Source organism: Mauremys mutica, chromosome 3 (genome assembly GCF_020497125.1).
Source record: "Mauremys mutica isolate MM-2020 ecotype Southern chromosome 3, ASM2049712v1, whole genome shotgun sequence".
NCBI classification, from domain to species: Eukaryota; Metazoa; Chordata; order Testudines; family Geoemydidae; genus Mauremys; species Mauremys mutica.
This window is the reverse complement of record NC_059074.1, coordinates 2,712,483-2,734,436: the sequence shown is the minus strand read 5'-3', so window position 1 is coordinate 2,734,436 and position 21,954 is coordinate 2,712,483. Positions and strand designations below refer to the sequence as shown.

The 21,954-nt window shown below is 64.1% G+C and overlaps 1 protein-coding gene across 1 annotated transcript; it reads right to left on the bottom strand.

The window, feature by feature from the left end:
• Positions 1 to 1,215: 1,215 nt before the first annotated feature.
• Positions 1,216 to 20,842, bottom strand: EIF2B4 (eukaryotic translation initiation factor 2B subunit delta). Its single transcript, XM_045010780.1, has 12 exons — positions 20,731 to 20,842; positions 19,852 to 19,978; positions 18,532 to 18,741; positions 17,313 to 17,395; positions 15,921 to 16,012; positions 14,961 to 15,075; positions 13,228 to 13,304; positions 12,821 to 12,923; positions 3,285 to 3,412; positions 2,103 to 2,280; positions 1,810 to 1,990; positions 1,216 to 1,464 (listed from the first exon to the last, which is right to left on the bottom strand). Exons 1-12 carry the CDS (start codon positions 20,806 to 20,808, stop codon positions 1,265 to 1,267), a joined length of 1,572 nt encoding a protein of 523 aa, XP_044866715.1. The 5' UTR covers positions 20,809 to 20,842; the 3' UTR covers positions 1,216 to 1,264.
• Positions 20,843 to 21,954: the final 1,112 nt, after the last annotated feature.

Sequence of the window (21,954 nt, the reverse complement as noted above, 5' to 3'; positions counted from 1 at the left end):
GCTGGGTACCCTGACAGGAGCCCCTGGGGGGGGGGGTTAGGTACTCTGAGAGGACCTCATGGGAGAGGGGCTGGTTCCCCTGGGGGCAGGCGGGGGGGGGCTGCATTCCCTTACAGGAGCCCGTGGGGCAGGGCAGGTTTCCCTGGGGGCAGGCAGAGGGGGGGCTGGATACTCTGAGGGGAGCCCATGGGGGAGGGACTGCTTCCACTGAGGGCAGGGGGAGGCAGGGGGGCTGGGTACCCTGACAGGAACCCATGGGGCAGGACAGGTTTCCCTGGAGGCAGCCAGAGGGGGGGTGGGTACCCTGACAGGAGCCCGTGGGGCAGGGCTGGTTTCCCTGGGGGCAGGCAGAGGGGCTGGTTCCCCTGGAGGCAGGCAGGGGCGGGGCTGGGTACCCTGAGAGGAGCCCGTGAGGGTGGGGCTGGTTGCCCTGGGCGCAGGCAGGGGGCTGGGTACCCTGAGAGGAGCCCGTCGCGGTGGGGCTGGTTGCCCTGGGGGGGTGGGTGGCTGCTTCCCTGACAGGAGCCTGTGGGGGAGGGGAGGGGTTCCCTGAGGGCGGGGGGGCTGGGTACCCTGACAGGAGCCCGTGGGGGCGGGGCTGGTTCTCTGGGGGGGGAGGGGAGAGGGGCTGAGTACCCTGATAGGAGCCTGTGGGAGGGGTCTGGTTCTCCTGGGGGGGAGGGGAGAGGGGCTGGGTACCCTGACAGGAGCCCATGGGGGCGGGGCGGGTTCCCCTGGGGGCAGGCGGAGGGTAGCTGGGTACCCTGAGAGGAGCCTGTGAGGGTGGGGCTGAGTTCCCGGGGGGGGGCTGGTTCCCCTGACAGGAGCCCGTGGGGGAGGAGCTGGGTTCCCTGAGGGCAGGGGGGGGGGCTGGGTACTCTGAGAGGAGCCCATGGGGGCAGGCTGCATTCCCTTACAGGAGCCCATGGGGCAGGGCAGGTTTCCCTGGGGGCAGGCAGAGGGGGGGCTGGATACTCTGAGGGGAGCCCATGGGGGAGGGGCTGGTTCCACTGAGGGCAGGTGGAGGCAGGGGGGCTGGGCACCCTGACAGGAGCCCGTGGGGCAGGGCAGGTTTCCCTGGAGGCAGCCAGAGGGGGGGGTGGGTACCCTGACAGGAGCCCGTGGGGCAGGGCTGGTTCCCCTGGGGGCAGGTGGGGGCCCATGCAGTGCAGCTCTGGCCCTGTCCCCCAGTTATGCAGTCACAGCAGGCAGCCGTGAGATCAGCAGGGTTTATTGAGGGTCCCTGCAGCCCCCATCCCACCCACTACTGTTCCACATTCTTGACACGCAGGACAACGGGCACCGAGGTGCATGGGATCATGCCCAAGTCTGTGATCACCAGGTCCACTAGCTCGGGGGGGGTCACGTCATAGACCAGATTGAGAAGGCGCAGGGACGAGTTCTCCTTCCAGCCACGCAGATGGGCTCCTCCCTTCCCGGGCACGATCAGGTCATCGGGGTCATCTATAGAGACATGCTACAGGGTCAGGTGCCCCCCATGACTTCCCTGACTGGCCGGAGGAACTGGCTGGCACTGGGACAGCCCTCGCCCTGCCCCGCCCAAGCCCCCGCCCCATGACTTCCCTGACTGGCCAAGGGAGCTGGCTAGCACTCGGACAGCCCCCAGCCGAAGGAGCTGTCTGGCACTGGCACAGCCCCTCCCTGCCCCCATGACTTCCCCAACTGGCCAGAGGAGGGTGCAGCGCAGCGCTGGGATGTGCCATACACTGGGCAGTCTGGCTGCACCGTGGCCAGCGGCTGCTCTGAGGGGAGTGGAGCCCACGGCACGGGAGGACGCAGGGAACGTACCCAGCTCGTTGGAGACAAAGGAGTCTGTCTGCACCCGCTCACAGAACTTGTAGGTCTCGCAGCACACCAGCACAGGCACGTTGTAGGCCTTGGACACCAGCGCGATCTGGGATGTCCCCACCCGGGACATGACGGAGCCATTGGCCAGCAGCGCGTGAGCCCCCAGCAACACCTTGGAGACCTGCAGGGGGGGCACCGCGTCAACTAGCACCAATCTACGGCCGTGGCAGGCTCTGCCTCCATCACTCCAGGAACACCCTTCCCCTCTGCCCTCAGCACAGCTGCCTGCTCACCTCGGGCAGCATGTAGGAGATGGCAGTGATCATGACGTAGGTGCAGCGGATGCCCTTGCGCACCAGCCTGCGTAGTGTGTCCCGGCCCTCCAGCCGCGGCCGACTGTCCACCACGATCACCCGGAAGGCACGACCGTTGGCATGGGCGTCACACAGTGTGCGGTTCACTAAGGAGGAGCTGACAGGACACCACAAGTGAATTCATTGAGCTTACAGCCGGAAGGGACCATCTAGTCTAATTGGCATATCACAGGTCAGAGAACCTCATCCATTTAGCCCAATAACGTGGGATAGGCTAACGCACAGTCAGAATGGCAGCCAGTCCGGATCTGAAGCCAACGACAGAGGGAGACTCCACCCCTGCCCTTGGCAGTTTGTCCCAAGAGTTCATCACCCTCCTGGTGAGAATTGTGTGCCTTCTTTCTAGTTTGGATTTGTTGGGCTCCAGCTTCCAGCCATGGGTTCTTGTTCTGCCTTTCTACACTAGACTGAAGAGCCCTCACTGTTCTCCCCCCGTGAAGGTGCTGTAATGACACTGTAACGAAGTCACCTCTCACTTTTCTTACTGAACTAAACAGATCAAACTCTTTAAAGCTCATCCTGCTTCATTCCAAATACTCAACAGAAATATTTATTGAACAGTTCTGCCTTTTCCACATCATTAACAATATTACCAAAATCTCTGTCTAGTAACGGGCCTACACCATTGCTAGAATTTCGTTTGTTCCTGATATATTTGAACTCCTTGTCCCTAGCCCTGACAGCCATGCATTTTTCCCTGAGGTCTTTAGCCTCCCTTATCAATTTCCTACACTTCTTAGCTTCTAGTTTATATCAATTGCTATCGATTTCCCATTTGTTATATATTGCTTTTTTATTTCTTACTGCTGCCTTCACTTCCCCACTGACCCAGGATGGGCTTTTAGGCACAGTTGTCCTCTTCTGTGATTGTGGAATCATGGATGTTTAGCCATCTCATGAATTTCTCTTAAACAGCACCTGATTTCCATTCACATTTTTCTGTCTAAATTTTCCTTCCAGTCAACTTTGCTCATGGGAAATTAGCCTTTTGAAGTATCTGTATTTTTGGTTGGGACTGTCCAGTTTGCCCACAGCAAACATAAGGAAGGCTCCTCCACCCTGGGCCAGATCATCCACACAGGGAAGCTCCCTCCTCCGTACCATCCATACACCAGGATGACATCACCGTCACTGATCTTCTTGAAGGCATATTTGGAGATAGCTTCGGCTGCCAGCTGGATCTTCTCCCTCACGTATCCGTCGATGCTGCCCTGCAGTTTCCCCTTCGCCTGGGGAGAAGCAGTGCCAGTCACTCTGGGGCCTGAGAGCTCTGACATCCTTCCCTCTGGCTCACCCCCCAGCTGGCCGTGCTCCACACTCCCAGTAGGAGTGTGCACTCCCATCCCGCCTACCCAGGATGCCCTGACTGGGCCTAGCTGCCGCAGGCCCCCAGCACATGGTTTGGGAGAGCCCCTCCGCACTGCGGGAGGAAGGGAAAGGAACAGGTCTGTGCTGCACAATTCAGCCAGGGCAGCTCCCATCCCCCCAACCCATCCTCGTGAGCAGGGGGCAGGATGCACTGCATGGCACAGGCCTTACCGTGAGTTCAAAGGACCCATCACCCCACAGGACTGGAGAGGAAACCCAGGGGGTTACTCCCTCTCTCCTGCAGGGAATAGGCTGGCAGAGCGACTGCCATTCCTGTACCACCTTCCAGCTACAAGGCCTCCAAAGCACTCCCATCACCCCACCCATATGGAGGTGCAGTCCCCTCTGGGGTGGAACTGGGCACCTGTAAGAGCCACACACAAATGCTGCAAAATAGATGAGATCAGCAGGTGAAGGAGGATCCTCTACGAAACAACTGCAGGGGGTTAGCTCAGCCAAACATAAATTACCTAGGCTGGAATTTGGCCCGGCCACAGGAGCTAAAACCCCAACTCCGACAGACAGCAAGTGGCAAGGATCTTTAACATGGTAGGTCAGGCCTTTGCAATCACACTTCAACTGAGGGGGACAGAGCCCTCTACAACCGCGCTGGGGCACCGAAGCCAGCCCTGACTGCAGGGGCAGAATGTTCCCTGCCCAGCTCCCTGCAGCACCGTGCCCGTAGCACTGCACTGGGGCCAGCATGTTCCCTGGCGAGTCCCCTGCCCGGCTCCCTGCAGCACCGCGCCCGTAGCACTGCCCTGGGGCCAGCATGTTCCCTGGCGAGTCCCCTGCCCGGCTCCCTGCAGCAGGAGAAAGAGGAAGTAGTTGATTCAAACACAGAGCTGTGTGAAATGGGAGACAGGGTGGGGAGGAGGCGGGATCCAGGGCAGGAGGGGGACAGATAGGAGGAGAGGGGGACTGGAGCCAGGTTGAGGGGTGGATACGGGCAGAGGGGGACAGAGGCAGGATACTCCTGAATTGAGTCCCAAGTCTCTGTATTCATCCGCGATCAGCCAACAGCAGGAAATCCACCGGCAATGTCTCATCCCCTGTAGCGCCAGGGCAGAGAGAACCTAGCGGGCGGTTACGCCGCTGCTGGAGCAGTGGTTCTGCGAGATGCTGTGTGTAGGAAGTGCAGGTCCCCCTGGACGTGGCCAGGCGCCTTGTGCACATGGGATGGGACGTTTTAATAGCCAGGTGCCTCAGGGCCACACATGCACCCCAGGCCTCCTCATGCTCCTGTGCAAGGGGAGAGGGGGTGGGGCACCTGTGACAGTCCCTCGCAGGTCGAAGCCCCTGGTAGCTGAGGGCTCTGAAAACAGGGACAGAGGGTGCGTCATGGGATCCACATGGACTGCACCATCTCGAAGCACCACAGCTCCAGCCTGGTAAGTAACCAGTCTCTCCGAGTACAGGTGAGCATGGAGCCCGCTGCTGGTGACTGGCAAGCAGTGTCCCTCAGGGCGGGGGAATGAGGAGCTCCAGCTGGCCATGACTGGAGTACGTGGCTCAGACCTGGCTGCTGAATCCCAGGCATAGGGTTTGACAAGGTCAGCGGGTTACTTAGAGATCTCTGATACTGGCGTGTGTCTGAAGCAGACGGGAGTGCGCCAGCGGGGAGGTGCACCAGCCTGCTGGTAACACCTCCAGGTACAGCGTGTGATCCACTTTGATATTCTCTGTGAAGAGATGGCTTGGTCCAGGGCTCTGGCAATAAACGGAAGGGAGGGGGGGTCCGGAATGGTTTGGTCTGGACAATACAACAAAGCAAAGCCCTGGATGCATCACGCGTCTGGTTTCTTTTCTCCTGGCACCAAATGCGGCTGTGGGAGGAAGTCTGGCAATGGACTGGCCCATTCTGATGGAAATCTGAGACCAGCTCAGCAGTGAACGTCAGCTGAGGTCTCAGCCCCACCTTGTCCCATAGGGAGGCTCGGCAATACGTCCCTGAAGTCACAGCCACTAGCAAGACCGACTTCAGAGTGAGGTGGTGCAGGGACCGTCCTGAGAGCGGTTCGAACCGAGGCTCCACGACTCTCAGGAGCTCCCAGGCAGAGGCAGGTTCTCTGGTCAATGCAGGAGTCCCTTGGGAATCTCAACACTAGGGAGAGCAGGCGCGACCGCACAGGGGGCCGAGCTGAAATGCTGTGAGGGGCACGTTAACGGAGCGAAGTGAAAGCCAGCCTGCTTCCAGTGTAACAGGGAGTCCAGGATCTTGGGTTCTAAAGCTGGGGCTCAGACCAAACGGGGCTGGACTGCCAGATTGAGACCACCTTCCACCTAGAGGAGTCCATCAGTCTGGCAGCTATTGTCCTGCATTCAGTTAGGATTTCCTAGGCCCCGAAGGAGCAGTGCCTGCCCGCGGCACTGAGTCAGCCCACAGCCAGGCCATCAGGTGCAGCGACCCCGGGTCTGGATGGAGCAGCTGGCCACGGTGCTGCGAGATCAGGTCCAGGAGCCGGATCAGCGGCTGGAGAGACATTTGTCACAAGGCTGTGAGCCACAGCTGCCTTGGCCAATGTGGCAATGAGACAGACTGTGCGAGATCACCATGGGATTTGGGGGAGCCGGTGGAATGGAATGCAGCAGGCTCCATTCCACCGCAGGAGGACGAGCTCTGGGGACAATCCTGGGCTCAGTCCTTCTTGGGAGCCAAGGTTCTGACCTTCGGCATCGTCTGTGGTGGCAAAAGGGCCTCTTAGGGGAACCCCCAAGGCAGAGTATGGGTCTGTGTGGGGACTGTTCATGGCTGGTGACTGCCCATGAAGCCCTCTCGGTTCCTGCTGGCTGCTGTGGGAGATGGAAGGGCCAGTGGCATCACCTTGTTTGGACGGCATCAAGTCCAGACCCTGATGGCCTCCAGACGTGTGAGCAGCAGGCATCTCCTTTTCGCTGCTGTGTGTCATGCAGGAAGCTCTGCAGGGCTGAATTCCAGCAGACAGGTAGGAATGTCACACCAGCCTGAGCTCCAGGAGATTCCCTCCACGCCGGCTGGGGACCAAGTCCCCTGAATCTGTAAGTGACCCAAGTGAGCCCCCAGCCTGACACATCCATGATCAGTGTCTTCATCTGCGAGGGGACTGGGAAGGGCAACCCTTTCCAAGGGTGTGTGGGGCCAACCACCTGCAGCTCTGCAGTGACGTGCTGGGGCAGACACATCCCTGCCTATTTGAAGGCTCGGTGGAGACGAGACTGACCTAAGCCAGAGTCAGAGGGACCGCAGCTGATGTCCGGCAAGAGACTCCCGGTGCATGCATGCTAACACGTGAGCTAGCGCTGCAAGACATGGCTGTCCTGGCCCCTGTAGTGCTGGAGCCCACTCTCGGGCATGCATGCCTTTTCTGCCTGGAGTCGACAATGGCTCCTGTGAATGCTGCGTCCAGGAGGGTGAGACATTACTGTTAGTATCTAGGCCCGTTTGTTAGCCTGAGATCAAATTTTGGGTTTGATTTTTGATACTTTTATATTCTTACTAATGTGTGTGAACAAAGACACTATGTGTTGCATCTGCCCACTATAGATGGGGTTTACCGCACAATGTGAGAAGATAAGGAAGAGCGTTCAAGTGTTGCTGGGTATGGTGGGAGTTTTATAGCCGAGCATACACCCTACCGACTCCTCTCCCAAGCCAAGGTCAAGCAACTGGTCGGGAGAGGCAAGGGGGTGGTGGTAAGAAACACTAAAAGCCAAAGAAACGGTGATCGTGCCTGAAACACAACCTCACTCCCTACTCCTCCCATGGGGGGGTACCGAAGCCCCCAGAGTCAAGACCCTCCAAGACAGAACATGACCAGAAGTTGTAAAGGGTGGGACCAGGGCCGGGCACAACAGGTATATTTGGGCCTGCTAAGAATGAGGGAAGGAAAAGAGCCAGTGTAGCATGGTATATAGGTGAGCTCAACACCACGCTGGCCCCCTACAAGAGGGGTCCTTCGTACCGCCTCTAGGGCCGCTGTCAGCCAGAAGCAGGGAGGAGTCTCTGCTTGGTGCTGGGAAGAAGGCAGTTTGGTGACGGTGACGAGGCGTATTCCTTGGCCAGTGCCACGGGGGATGTCTCTGCTCCAGCTCTGCGCCAACGGCTACCCAGCAGGGATCCCAGTGGTTCAGTAAGGGCGTTCCGTGGTGTCTCTGTCAGTGGCTTAGCACTGCTCCCTTGGCACAGCACGATGGCACCCTCCCCTTTCCTCCCAATCGGGCGACATCTCTATGCCTGGAGTCGTGTCTGTCTCTGCTTGGCCCTGCACTCGTGCCTGCTGCAGTGATGATGGGGTGTCTGCTGGAGCAGCTGGTGCAGGCTCTGCCGGCACCGGTGCCAAAGCAGTAGCCAGCCTTGGTGCTGCTATAGCAGCAGGGGGTGCTGATAGTACCAGGGCAAACAGCGTTGATGTGACCTGTGCCGATTTTGCTTCAGTTGTCTTGCCTGCCTTCCTCGTGCTGCTCGAGCCCAGGCGTGGGTCTGCTCACTGAGCACTCGCAGAGGATGACCCTGTGGGCTCCTTGGAGGGAGGTAGACGTCTCCTCCAGGTCTGAGTGACGCGCATTTCAGCCACGCCTCCCTCGACTTGCGAGTCCTTACCCCCTCTGCGTCTAATGGGGATGTGGCTCTTCCCCAGACAGAAAAGGCATCGGCCATGCCTGTCGGCAGGGGGCTTGGCTTATGCCCTGCGGGTTTAGAGTCTAACACATGGTCAGTGCAATGCGCCGCGACCCGCAGCTCTGGGGGACGGATAGCGCAAAATGTCCACAGGAGAGAATTGAAGCTAAGAGGGGGGTGAAGAAGCATTTTGTCACCAAACTGGATGTAGAAGATGAGTCTGAAGGTAGGAGAAAGTCAGCGGGCGGGCACTCGCCAGGATCCGTATTGCTGTCATGGGTAGGCTGTAACTTTTGCCTGCTTAGAAATGTACAGTGGAAAGTAGGTCAAGTCATTTTCAATAAAGAGTGTTATGAACAGGTGCAAGAGAACCAGAGAGAGACTGGATTAGCCTACACCAGACGGCCATGCTGCTGAGCTCCAGGAGATTCCCTCACTGTGGAAAGCCATGCTGATACAATCCAAGGAGTGTTGAAATTCTAATTGTTAGAAACAGATGATGTGGAGCCAGAAGTTAATATATTCAGATATCAAACCTAATTGGTGGACAAAATAACGAGGGGATGGGCTATTCCCCCACTGCTCCCCATTTGGGTCCTTAAAGAGACTTTGGGGGTGGGGAGAAGACGGATAGAAGAATGGAGAGGAAGAACAGACGATGACTTCTCAAATGAGTTTCACCATCATGGCTGCTACCTCCACCCTTTCCAGGGACCCTGGGCTTTGGTCATCCTGACCCTGAGAGGTGTCTTGACCAGAACAGGCCAGAGAGAGAGATCCAGACGCCATCACCATCTCCACCAGCCACAGCTGAATCCCAGACACCACCTGGTATGAAGCGGGATTGACTTTAACAGCAGCAGCAGCTCCAGCTCATCTCAGCTCACTTCTGCCCATAACAGCAGCTGATACTGTCTAGGAGACGGTCAAACAGCTGGGGGATTTTCCTTCTAAAACCCTCTCCAGCTACAGGGCAAGGGAACACGGGATGCAGCTGGAAGGAAAGTCTGATTTAATGCTTTACATTTCAAACGCTTTAACTGTTTGTCGTCCTTTTCTGTAGCTGTAATAGCAGGTGAACAGGCTGTTTAATGGGGTGTTTGCCCTGGTGCTAGGCAGGCTGAGGTCTCTGGATACCAACCCCCGCCCTGTCCCTTGTTTAACACAGTTTAATGTTGGATGGTGGCTGGGTTCTGTTACCACCTTTGGCCCATTTGCTCCATCTAAATGAACACAACAGTGGCACAAGGGAACTGAGGGAGGGCTGCTGACTTTGCAACTGATCAAAAGCCACTTTGATGTCAATATGTGCCACGTGAAGGCCCAGCTCTCCGGACGTGCCGACTAGACCTTGGGGTCTCTCACCACACGGAACAAGTTAACGCTGAGCTGCACTGGGTACAAGACAGCCCTTGTCAAAGAACTCTCACGCTACAAAATCACAATACCCCCCGGCACCACAAAGTGATCCTCACTGTGGAAGAGGCAACCTTCCTCCACTCCAGTGCTCCACACCCAATTCCAGGTGTGTCACTTGTTATCAGACACCGCGAGTGCAGTCCTTACCCACCCGGAACCCCACTTCTCCCGCCCTACACAAACCCCAAAGGTTTTAGTTAAACTGCAGCACTTCACCCCGCAGGAGACTGAGCAGTTGTGGCCACAGGCAGAGAACTGGAGAGACCGAGGTGCCCCCAGGGCTGTGGCCCCCGCAATGGCAGGGAATTGATCAGGTGAGACATGCCCAGGTGATCCCAGCAGGCGACCCAAGCCCCACACTGTAGAGGGAGATGAAAAATCCCTAAGGCCCCTGCCAATCTGACCTGGGGAAAATTGCTTCCCAACCCCGAATCTGTCCATCAGTTTGACCCTGAGCCTGTGAGCAAGACCAGCAGCTGGGCATGTAGAAAGGATCCTCTGCACCACCCCAGAGCGATGGGCCACCCCGCGTAGTGTTCCATCTCCAATGCTTCAGAGGAAGGCGAAAAAACCAGAATCCATCCTCCCACTTGTGCATTGGGGGGAAATTCCTTCCTGGCTCCCTGCAGGTGAGTGGCCGAAGGCCCAAAGCATGAGATCTGAATACAGTCACTGCCACAATGCAGAGCTGCAGGTGTTACGAGCACACGGAAATCAATGCAAACAATCCTGTTCTCCTGCCTCCTCTGAGGCTGCGCCGACAAGGCACCGCTGCTCTGGCAGCACGTTGGGGAGGTGTAGGTACACGCCGCTGCGTCCATACTGTGATGTGTAGCTGCACAGACCAGTAAAAGGCCCTGGCAGGTGGGAGGCAGCGAGGAAAGGCACAGCAGCTGGGAGCTGCGGGAAACATTCCCCACTGCAGGGAAAGATTCCTGCAACAGGGAGCTGGCGGAGCCTCTCCCTGCTGCTTTCCCACCGCCGGAGCCTTTCCCCGCTGCCTCCCACCTGCTGCCGGAGCCTCTCCCTGCAGCTTTCCCACCACCAGAGCCTCTCCCTGCTGCTTTCCCACTGCCGGAGCCTTTCCCCGCTGCCGGAGCCTCTCCCCGCTGCCGGAGCCTCTCCCCGCTGCCTCCCACCCGCTGCCGGAGCCTTTCCCTGCTGCCTCCCACTCGCTGCCGGAGCCTTTCCCTGCTGCTTTCCCACTGCCGGAGCCTCTCCCCGCTGCCTCCCACCCGCTGCCGGAGCCTTTCCCCGCTGCCTCCCACTCGCTGCCGCTGCCTCCCACTCGCCGGAGCCTCTCCCCGCTGCCTCCCACCCGCTGCCGGAGCCTTTCCCCGCTGCCTCCCACTCGCTGCCGCTGCCTCCCACTCGCCGGAGCCTCTCCCCGCTGCCTCCCACCCGCTGCCGGAGCCTCTCCCCGCTGCCTCCCACCCGCTGCCGGAGCCTCTCCCCGCTGCCTCCCACCCGCTGCCGGAGCCTCTCCCCGCTGCCTCCCACCCGCTGCCGGAGCCTCTCCCCGCTGCCTCCCACCCGCTGCCGGAGCCTCTCCCCGCTGCCTCCCACCCGCTGCCGGAGCCTCTCCCCGCTGCCTCCCACCCGCTGCCGGAGCCTCTCCCCGCTGCCTCCCACCCGCTGCCGGAGCCTTTCCCCGCTGCCTCCCACCCGCTGCCGGAGCCTCTCCCCGCTGCCTCCCACCTGCTGCCGGAGCCTCTCCCCGCTGCCCCCCACCCCCTGCCGGAGCCTCTCCCCGCTGCCTCCCACCCACCGCCGGAGCCTTTCCCCGCTGCCTCCCACCTGCTGCCGGAGCCTCTCCCTGCAGCTTTCCCACCACCAGAGCCTCTCCCTGCTGCTTTCCCACTGCCGGAGCCTTTCCCCGCTGCCGGAGCCTCTCCCCGCTGCCGGAGCCTCTCCCCGCTGCCTCCCACCCGCTGCCGGAGCCTTTCCCTGCTGCCTCCCACTCGCTGCCGGAGCCTTTCCCTGCTGCTTTCCCACTGCCGGAGCCTCTCCCCGCTGCCTCCCACCCGCTGCCGGAGCCTTTCCCCGCTGCCTCCCACTCGCTGCCGCTGCCTCCCACTCGCCGGAGCCTCTCCCCGCTGCCTCCCACCCGCTGCCGGAGCCTTTCCCCGCTGCCTCCCACTCGCTGCCGCTGCCTCCCACTCGCCGGAGCCTCTCCCCGCTGCCTCCCACCCGCTGCCGGAGCCTCTCCCCGCTGCCTCCCACCCGCTGCCGGAGCCTCTCCCCGCTGCCTCCCACCCGCTGCCGGAGCCTCTCCCCGCTGCCTCCCACCCGCTGCCGGAGCCTCTCCCCGCTGCCTCCGCCCCGCTGCCGGAGCCTCTCCCCGCTGCCTCCCACCCGCTGCCGGAGCCTCTCCCCGCTGCCTCCCACCCGCTGCCGGAGCCTTTCCCCGCTGCCTCCCACCCGCTGCCGGAGCCTCTCCCCGCTGCCTCCCACCTGCTGCCGGAGCCTCTCCCCGCTGCCCCCCACCCACTGCCGGAGCCTCTCCCCGCTGCCTCCCACCCACTGCCGGAGCCTCTCCCCGCTGCCTCCCACTCGCTGCCGGAGCCTTTCCCCGCTGCTTTCCCACTGCCGGAGCCTTTCCCCGCTGCCTCCCACTCGCTGCCGGAGCCTTTCCCCGCTGCTTTCCCACTGCCGGAGCCTTTCCCCGCTGCTTCCCACCCGCTGCCGGAGCCTCTCCCTGCAGCAGGGTCAGAGTCCAGCGGTGGGGCACTACAATTCTAAGAACATCAGTGTGGATGGGGGTGCTGCGTGGGCGAGCAGAGCCACGTAGGGTCCGTGCCCTGGTGCGACCACCAGGGGCCAGGAGTGTCTGAACTCCCCCGAGCAGAGCCTCCCCAGCTGCAGTGCTGTTCATGCCGGTGCTGGGGGGCGGCGGCGGCTGTGGATGTAGTCGACACACCAAAAACAGGGTGCAGGGCAGATGTACCCTGAAGTTCCTCACGACCCTACATAACTCAGTGTCACCTGCGCATTCTGCCCCTTCACTGCCCCCCGTTCCCGCCTCAGTAAACACATTAACGAGATCTAGTTCAGCACCTGGAGGCCCCTGTTTGCCTTCAGCCGTAATGGAAGGTGACGGGACGCTGTGTCCTGTCTCCTAACCCGTTTCTGGTCCCTGGCAGTATCTGCCTCACCACGCCGAGACCTAGCGTCTTTACAGCCGTAGCCCTGGTGAACCCCCAGGCCCCTCGGCAGGCGTAAAGCCCATGTCCTGCGCTAGGCCCCTGCTCACCTCCTCCTCTCTCAGGGTGCTGGACAAGCCCGAGATCTCCTTCTTGAGGTACTTAATGGCGTTGCCCATGCTGGCGGAGAGGGGCCGGCACTGGTTCAGGAAACTGCAGAGAGGAGACAAACGCTGAGGGGCACGGACTGGAGCCAGGCCTGGGGGGCAGGGAGCAGCCCCAGAGCGGGGGAGCGCCTGGGCTCATTAATGGGGATCAGCAGCTTTTCAGCATCTGCAGAGAAGCCCCTGCCCAGTAACCCCCAGCCTGGGCCTGGGGGGAAGCGGGGGATGGGAACAGCAGCGCCAGCGGAGATGACCAGCCCGGACTGGGGGGGCCAGGGGAGAACCCATCTGAACTGCAGCCCCAAGAGCCCCTCCTTTGGAAGATCCTGCCGTCCCGTCTCTCTCGGCCTCACCTGATGTAGGGCTTCAGCCTGGCCACCAGGTCTCGCGAGAGCTCCTCATTGGGCGGCGTTGAGTAATCCCGGATCACCTGGAATAAGCCGGGCGAGAGACCATGACACCCAGGCACCGGGACAGGGTATCCCGGCCTGGCAGAGGAGTGGAGGGCAGGCAGCCAGGGCTCATCTAGAGAGAGCAGCAGGAACCCAGCCAGGCATGTTAACTGGGAACATCTCCCAGGAGCAGGCATGGGCAGGGGGGACATGGGCTGGGGTGGGGCGGAGGTCTCGTACCCGAGCCCGGTGCTAGCACAGAGTGCTGTCACGGGGAGGGGGCAGGGCGAGCTGCGAGGGGGGGCAGCTGGAAAAGGCTGTGAGGAGGAGGGAGGCGCTGAGCTAGCAGTGAACTGAGCTGGGCTGGGAGGCGAGGTGATCAAATAAAGGAAGGCCAGGAGGAGGGGCCGGGAAGGGCGACGGAGGGAAGGTTTTAGGGCCCGAGGAGGAGAGAAAAGCAGAGCTGGGGATGTGAGCAGGCACTACCAGAGACGGGAAGGCGAGGGAATAACAGCTACAGACATGCTGGAGAGAGGATCCGGGAAAGATGCTTGGTGAAAAGGGAACTGATCACAAAGCAGATCCTGAAACCAGCAAATGAGAAGCCCACCCACCCATGGCCTGCAGCGTATGGCCTGAGCGTGACAGGTACTGCAGGAACGCAGCTCGCTGCACCCAGTGGGCAGGCGAGGGCCCACGGGGCGCAGAAAGCCCGCTTGTGGATACACGCCGTGGGAAGAGAGACAGCCGCAGGACAGCGACTCCAAGGAGCACGCCAAGCCGAACAGAGGCAAAGAGCAGGACAGCGAGCGTGGAGCTGGACTTCCAGCCAAGGGGAGGAAAAGGTCATTCTCCGGAGTGACCCAGTCTGCTGCTGACCCAGCTCCGTGTTCTTGGACAGAGCGAGGAAGAGCAGCGTGTGCGAGGCCAGCGTGTGGGGAACCCGTCGCTCATCGGCACAAGCAGAAAGTGCTCGGTGACGGTCTAGGTTATTTATGTGCTGGGTACAGTGGTGGGGTTTTAAAAAGGTAAATGATCCCTTTTGTCTTGGTTTGCCTCTGCTCAGTTAGCACAGCCCGCCTCGCCGGCCGCTGCCAAGGGGCACTGGCAGAGCGAGGCTTCCAGACAGCTGGGGGGCGGGGCGGGGCGGGGCAGGGTTGGGGTGTTTGGGGCTGAGGCACCGGCAGCGCTGGGGGGCGGGGCAGTTCGTCAGGCTCCGCGGTACCAGCAGCCCGACCCGTTCTGCTCCCAGGCTGGGCTGCGGCACCACACAGGGCCTGGCCTCACCAGCCCAGGGAGCTGGCACACGACAGACTGGCGCAGCCCGAGGAAGCGAGGGGCCCAGGCCCCGAGCCAGGGCAGGATGCAGTGTCTCAGCCTGCACCCCGCGGGGGAGCCCGGCGCAGCCCAAGGGACCCAGGCCCAGGCCCCGAGCCAGGGCAGGACGCAGTGTCTCAGCCTGCACCCCGCGGGGGAGCCCGGCGCAGCCCAAGGGACCCAGGCCCAGGCCCCGAGCCAGGGCAGGACGCAGTGTCTCAGCCTGCGCCCCGCGGGGGAGCCCGGCGCAGCCCAAGGGACCCAGGCCCAGGCCCCGAGCCAGGGCAGGACGCAGTGTCTCGGCCTGCGCCCCCCGGGGGGGGCCAGCGCTGGCGCAGCCCAAAGGAGCGAGGGGCCCAGGCCCAGGTCAGCGGTACCTGTCTGAAGACTTGCAGCAGGGCGAGGCAGCGCGCGTTGGAGCCGTCCAGCAGCCCCTGGGAGTACTGCAGGCCGAGCCGCACCACGGCCGGATGGATCGCCGTGGAGGGGATGCTGGGGACACACGCAGGGCACAGATGAGAGGCCTTGGAGCTGGGAGGCTCCACCAGCGCAGAAGGGGAAGGACCCTACGGCCCCCAATGCTAGGTCACTCCCCACAGAGCTTCCACCTGCCAGATCCAGGATATCCCCGTCACCTCCCCCCAAGGCACCCCCATCACCCCTGTGGACACCCAGGGCATCCCCGTCACCCCCACACTCCCTAGGGCATCCCCGTCACCCCATAACCCCCATCCACACCCAGGACATCCCTGTCACACGCATGCCCATGCACACCCAGGACATCCCCGTCACCCTGTAACTTACACACCCACACAGACACACACACCCCCAGGGCATCCCCGTCACCCCGCTACGCACACACCTGGGGCATCACTCTTTGCCCCACACTTGTCCCAGGCCAGGGCTCCCTATTTGTCACATACTCCCCTAACCACCCAGGTTACCCCGTCCCCCAGACACCCCTACACACAGTCATAGTGTGCCCCTCTCACCCCATACCCCTCCAACACACACTGGGTGCCCCCTTCATTCCATACCCCCCACACTCACACAGCCAGTACGCCCCCACGCCCCATACCTTCCCCACGTGCAGGAAATGGGATGTCCTGGCCAACCCCACCCCAGCTGGCCAGGGCTCACCCTTCGCCCCACAGCCCCACCAGGGCAGCAAGACCTGCCCCTGGGGTGGGCACCCAGAGCTGGGCAGCCCACAGCAACAGGGCGTTGCCCCACATCCAGGAAGGACACACGGAGGCCAGGTTGCCTGGGCACAGCCCACCCCAGAGCGCAGGCTGCAGCAGACGTCTTCACCAGCCTCAAGGCCGAGCGGCACAAACCTCATCTGCTGGGTCAGCGGCATCTTCCGGCTGTACTGGTGCAAGTGGGAGAAGAGGTTGACTTTGGCGCCGTAATCTGGCCTCAGAGGAACCTGGCATGGAAATTTCAGAGCATGCTGCTTCAGTGCAGGTCGGCAAAGGCCCTCCCCAGCGGGCACAGCCTGCCCATGGCACACACCCCCTCCCTCACCAGACACCACCCACCTGCCCCCTCCCCAGCGGGCACAGCCTGCCCATGGCACACACCCCCTCCGTCACCAGACACCACCCACCTACCCCCTCCCCAGCGGGCACAGCCTGCCCATGGCGCACACACCCCCTCCCTCACCAGACACCACTCACCTGCCCCCTCCCCAGCGGGCACAGCCTGCCCATGGCACACCCCCCACTCCTGCCCCCAACCCTTCCAGGCACCGCCCACCTACCCCCTCCCCAGCGGGCCCAGCCTGCCCATGGGACACACCCCCTCCCTCACCAGACACCACCCACCTGCCCCCTCCCCAGCGGGCCCAGCCTGCCCATGGGACACACCCCCTCCCTCACCAGACACCGCCCACCTGCCCCCTCCCCAGCGGGCACAGCCTGCCCATGGCACACACCCCACTCCTGCCCCCAACCCTGCCAGGCACCGCCCACCTACCCCCTCCCCAGCGGGCCCAGCCTGCCCATGGGACACCCCCCACCCCTACCCCGCCGGGCACAGCCCTGACACCCCCTCGCTTGGAACAGCCAACCTGCCCGTCAGGAGGTGAGCTAGCGATTAGGACCTACGTGTATGTGAAGGATCCATATACACATTGATATCACATGCTGCTTAGTAACCTACATGAACGTAACCTATACAACGGGGGGGCAGGTTTTAGGGTGCCCGGGATTAACCCTTTGGGGAGCAGTACCAAACACAGCCATTTGGCCTACTAGGAACCGTCCTGGTATCTGGGTACAGAACAGGGACGGGGCTACGACAGGTCACGACGGCCCCGCCGAACAGAACCAGCGACGAGCGTGGGGACAGGCTGGTTATTGCTACTAAGCAGATAAGTGACTTCCCTCGCTTGGCGTGAAGGGAGCCCCTTGGTTTGGGTCACAGCCGAACGCCGCCAGGGAGGGGGCGGGCAGAGCCCCGGTATAACAGAACGCACTAAGACAGAAGGATTTACCTGCGTCCGCACACCTTGTCCGTTCCCACGGCCACCCCACCCACCTGCCCTGCCGCCACTGCCACCCAGCCTGCCCCAGGCCCGTGCCCCTAACTCCTGCCCCCCTGACCCCCGCTGTCTAGCCCACGATGCCTCGGGCATCCCCCTTCACGGAGACGAGACCACGGGATTCTCCCCAGGCCCTTCCCCCCGCGAGTCCCTCAGCATGTGGCAGTGCCCGGGCACCCTGTACCTGCTGCCGTTCCAGCTTCTTCGCCAGTCTCCTCTGTGCTGCTGGGTCGTCCACCTGCACGTGCTCCGGCACCCGCTTCACCGCTAGCAGGAGCAAGGAGAACGGGCTGAGCTGGGGGCCAGGGCATGACCCCAACACGGAGCCACCCAGGCACCCTGGATGGGCACAGCCACACTCCACCGTGACCCAGGCACCCTGGAGGGACGGGGGCAATAAAGAGCCTGGGGACCTGGGAAGGGGGTGGGGGACTAGGGAAAAAGCACAATCACAGCGACCTGGGCACAGGGGAGATGGGGCAGCACCACCCAGGGGGCAGAGAGTCAGACCCGCCCCCCCGCTGGCTCACCCAGGGGGCAGAGAGTCAGACCACCCCCCCCCCGCCGGCTCACCCAGGGGGCAGAGAGTCAGACCCCCCCCCGCCGGCTCACCCAGGGGGCGCTGAGTCAGACACCCCCCCTCGCCGGCTCACCCAGGGGGCGCTGAGTCAGACACCCCCCCCCCGCCGGCTCACCCAGGGGACGCCGAGTCAGACACGCCCCCCGCCGGCTCACCCAGGGGGCGCTGAGTCAGACACGCCCCCCGCCGGCTCACCCAGGGGACGCTGAGTCAGACCCCCCCCCGCCGGCTCACCCAGGGGGCGCTGAGTCAGACACCCCCCCTCGCCGGCTCACCCAGGGGGCGCTGAGTCAGACAGCCCCCCCCCGCCGGCTCACCCAGGGGACGCCGAGTCAGACACGCCCCCCGCCGGCTCACCCAGGGGGCGCTGAGTCAGACACGCCCCCCGCCGGCTCACCCAGGGGGCGCTGAGTCAGACACCCCCCCGCCGGCTCACCCAGGGGATGCTGAGTCAGACACCCCCCCCGCCGGCTCACCCAGGGGGCGCTGAGTCTGTCACCCCCCCCCCCGCCGGCTCACCCTGGGGGCGCTGAGTCAGACACCCCCCCCGCCGGCTCACCCAGGGGGCGCTGAGTCAGACACCCCCCCCCCGCCGGCTCACCCAGGGGGCGCTGAGTCAGACACCCCCCCCGCCGGCTCACCCAGCCCCCCCCCGGGGGCGCTGCCCCGGGCCACCCGCCGGCTCACCCAGCCCCACCCAGGGGGCACTGCCCCGGGCCACCCGCCGGCTCACCCAGCCCCGCCCAGGGGGTGCTGCCCTGACCCCTTTGAGCCCATAATCCCAAGGAGGGGAGCAGCCATGGCATGGCAGTTCTGTCCTTACTGGACTGGGGCTCGCTGGGCTGCAGCCTGGGCTTGGCCGGCACAGCTGCCGGGCTCGACTCCCCTTTCTTGGTTTGTTTCAGGGCGCGGTCGGCCTCCTGCTTGGCCCGGCGCTCTGCTCTCAGCTCCGCCTTGCTCTTCCCCCCCGCCGGCTTCTCGCTGCCGGCCAGGTCCTCGCTGGGCACTGGGGCCGGCATGGGGGGCGCAGCCCCTGCAGGAGGAGAGACCGGTCACCGTGCGGGAGCCTCCCACACCCCCGGGCTCCAGAGAGCACACGGCCCGTGGGGGGGGGGGGGAGAGGGAGGCGCAATGGTCAGAGCATTCGATGAGGATTCAGGAGACCGGGGCTCATGTCCCTGCTCCACCACAGACTGGCCAGGCACTGGGCCTCCAGTCCCCACCAGTAGCATAGGGACGGTAGCCTTGCTGTGCCATGGCTGGCCGGGTGTGCCCAGGGGACGCTCAGAGGTGGGACCCGGATGGACAGACAGAGGGCTCGTAACCCAGGGGCCACATGCAAATGAGCAAAGGCTTGGGACAAAGTGGGAATTTTCTGTACTATTTTATGAGCCCTGCGTGTGCCTCAGTTTCCCCTCGGTGCTGCGTCGTTACCGAGTGGGTGGAAAGGGGCTGTGTGCTCCCAGGGCAGGGGGAGACGGGGGTGGGTGTCACCCAGCTGCCCAGGCCCCCTCCCAGCGGAGCTCTGCGGGTGACAGTGGCAGATCCAATCGCCAACGCCCCAGAGGGAGAGGGATGTCCTGCCTCTCCGCAGGGAGCTGAGCACCAGTCCCCAGCTCAGAACAGGCTGGGGGGGGGGGGGCAGCTGGAGGGGGGGCCCCTCACACCAGGGATTTGGACCAAGGAGTGAGATGGAGACAGACAGAGCTTGAACCACGGGGGTCACTGCAGCTGGGCTGGGCTGTAACCGTCACTTCTCTGGGCTCCCCAAGGGCTGCCTGGGCCGTGTGCCAGGCCGCGGATACACCCGCCTGCCTGCCCGCGCTGGCTGGGTGTCCCCGCAGACGCTGGCGGGGGGGTGCTGCTCCCCCAGATTGTACACGTCTCCCCCAGGGGCTGTCCCAGACTCGCTGCCCGGAGCTCCCGGGGGGGGGGGGGGCGGCAGCCCCAGGGGCCCAGTCTCAGGAGATGGGGAGGCCGCGTGGCTCACCCTGGGGGAAGAGTGAGACCCCCGGGGGTCAGGGTCACTGCCGGCCCCGCCCCCCCCCCCCCCCGAGAATGTTCCCAGGCTGGGGCCTAGCCCGGCCCTGGGGGTCGGCGACAGGGGCACGCGCTGAGAAGGGGCAGCCGCCCCCAGCTGTACCTGGCGGCTGGGCCTGCGGGTGCCCAGGGGTGGAGGACTCAGCTGGCTGCCCCTTCTCATCTCTCCGCTTCTTCTTCTGCTGCTTCTTCTCCTTCCGCAACTGCAGCTTTTCCTCCTTGGAGAGCTCCTGGGGCGGGGGGGGGGACCCCGAGTCAGCACGGCCCCCATGGGCAGCCTGCCCACCCCCTGCTCTGGGGGCAGCGGTACCACAGCCAGCCCCCCCCAACCACAGCCTGCCTGCTGCACCCCCCAGCGCCCCCCAGCCCAGCCCCCCCCACACACAGCCTGCCTGCTGCGCCCCCCAGCCCAGCCCCCCCCACACACAGCCTGCCTGCTGCACCCCCCAGCGCCCCCCAGCCCAGCCCCCCCACACACAGCCTGCCTGCTGCACCCCCCAGCCCAGCCCCCCCCCACAGCCTGCCTGCTGCAGTCACCGGGGCAGCCCCCCCAACCACAGCCTGCCTGATGCACCCCCCAGCGCCCCCCAGCCCCCCCACACACACAGCCTGCCTGCTGCAGTCACCGGGGCAGCCCCCCAGCCCAGCCCCCACACACACACACATTCTGCCTGCTGCACCCCCCAGCGCCCCCCAGCCCAGCCCCCCCACACAGCCTGCCTGCTGCACCCCCTAGCCCAGCCCCCCCCCACAGCCTGCCTGCTGCACCCCCCAGCCCAGCCCCCCCCCACACAGCCTGCCTGCTGCACCCCCCAGCGCCCCCCCACACAGCCTGCCTGCTGCACCCCCCAGCCCAGCCCCCCACACACAGCCTGCCTGCTGCACCCCCCCGCCCAGCCCCCCCCCACACAGCCTGCCTGCTGCACCCCCCAGCCCAGCCCCCCCGCGCTCCCTGCAGCCGCCCCCCGCCCGGGCCCCTCACCTGTCGGTCTGCGGGCGGCTCGCGGCTCGCGGGGGGGGACCCGGCCCGGCGCTCGCGCTCACCGCCCCGCGCCGCCATCGCTGCAGCCTGCGCCGGGCCCGGCCGCTCACAGCGCCGCCCCCGGCCGGAGGGGGAACCGCCTCCCCCCGTCCTGAATCCCCCCCCCGCCCCGCCGGGCTCTGGGGTGTAACCCCCCCCGGGCTCAATCCCCCCCGCCGGGCTCTGGGGTGTAACCCCCCCCGGGCTCAATCCCCCCCTCCCGGGCTCTGGGGTGTAACCCCCCCCCCCCGGGCTCAATCCCCCCCGCCGGGCTCTGGGGTGTAACCCCCCCCGGGCTCAATCCCCCCCTCCCGGGCTCTGGGGTGTAACCCCCCCCGGGCTCAATCCCCCCCTCCCGGGCTCTGGGGTGTAACCCCCCCCCGGGCTCAATCCCCCCCGCCGGGCTCTGGGGTGTACCCCCCCCCGGGTTAATCCCCCCCCCCTCCCGGGCTCTGGGGTGTAACCCCCCCCCGGGCTCAATCCCCCCCCCGCCCGGGCTCTGGGGTGTAACCCCCCCCGGGGCTGAATCCCCCCTGCCGGGCTCTGGGGTGTAACCCCCCCCGGGGCTGAATCCCCCCTGCCGGGCTCTGGGGTGTAACCCCCCCCGGGGCTCAATCCCCCCCTGCTGGGCTCTGTGGGGGTAAAACCCCCCCTGGCTGAATCCTCACCCACTGGGTTCTGGGGTGTAACCCTCCCCCGGACTGAATCCCCCCCCCCCGCTGGGCTCTGGGGTGTAAATCGCCCCCCCCCAGCTGGGTGGGTGGGGGAGGGGTGAATCCCCCCCCAGTGGGCTCTGGGGTGTAACCCCCCCACTCCCTGCCCTCTGCCAGGAGCTCATCGCAAAAGCTTTGGCCACATGTGTCCCCGCTAAAGGCCTGTCCTGGCCCCCCAGGACCCATCTGGAGCGTGGCTCCCATCTCACCCATGAGCCCCCCAGCCAGATTTGCTGCTCCGCGGCCATACTGGCCCATGGCCCCTGTCTCCTGCAGCCTGCCCCACGCCATGGGAGGAGATGAGCACCCAGTGCTCGGTCTCGGGGGGGGGAGCTGCAGAGCGCAGCTCACGGGCCATGCTAAATGCAGGGACGATGCCAGCTTGGGTCACGGAGCCCCAGCCCCGTCTGTCCACTCCAGCCACAGGCAGCTTCCCTGCATCCCACTGGCTGCCCTGCCCCGTCCCTTGTGC

What these genes read in the sequence shown, in the direction of transcription:
- EIF2B4 (XM_045010780.1), bottom strand. Translation starts at nt 20,808, where the DNA reads ATGGCGGCGCGGGGCGGTGAGCGCGAGCGCCGGGCCGGGTCCCCCCCC. An exon ending in AGCCGCCCGCAGACCGACAG is followed by an intron (nt 19,979 to 20,730) that starts GTGAGGGGCCCG and finishes CCCCCGCCCCAG; the next exon opens with GAGCTCTCCAAGGAGGAAAA. An exon ending in GTCATCCTGGTGTATGGATG is followed by an intron (nt 2,281 to 3,284) that starts GTACGGAGGAGG and finishes GTGTCCTGTCAG; the next exon opens with CTCCTCCTTAGTGAACCGCA.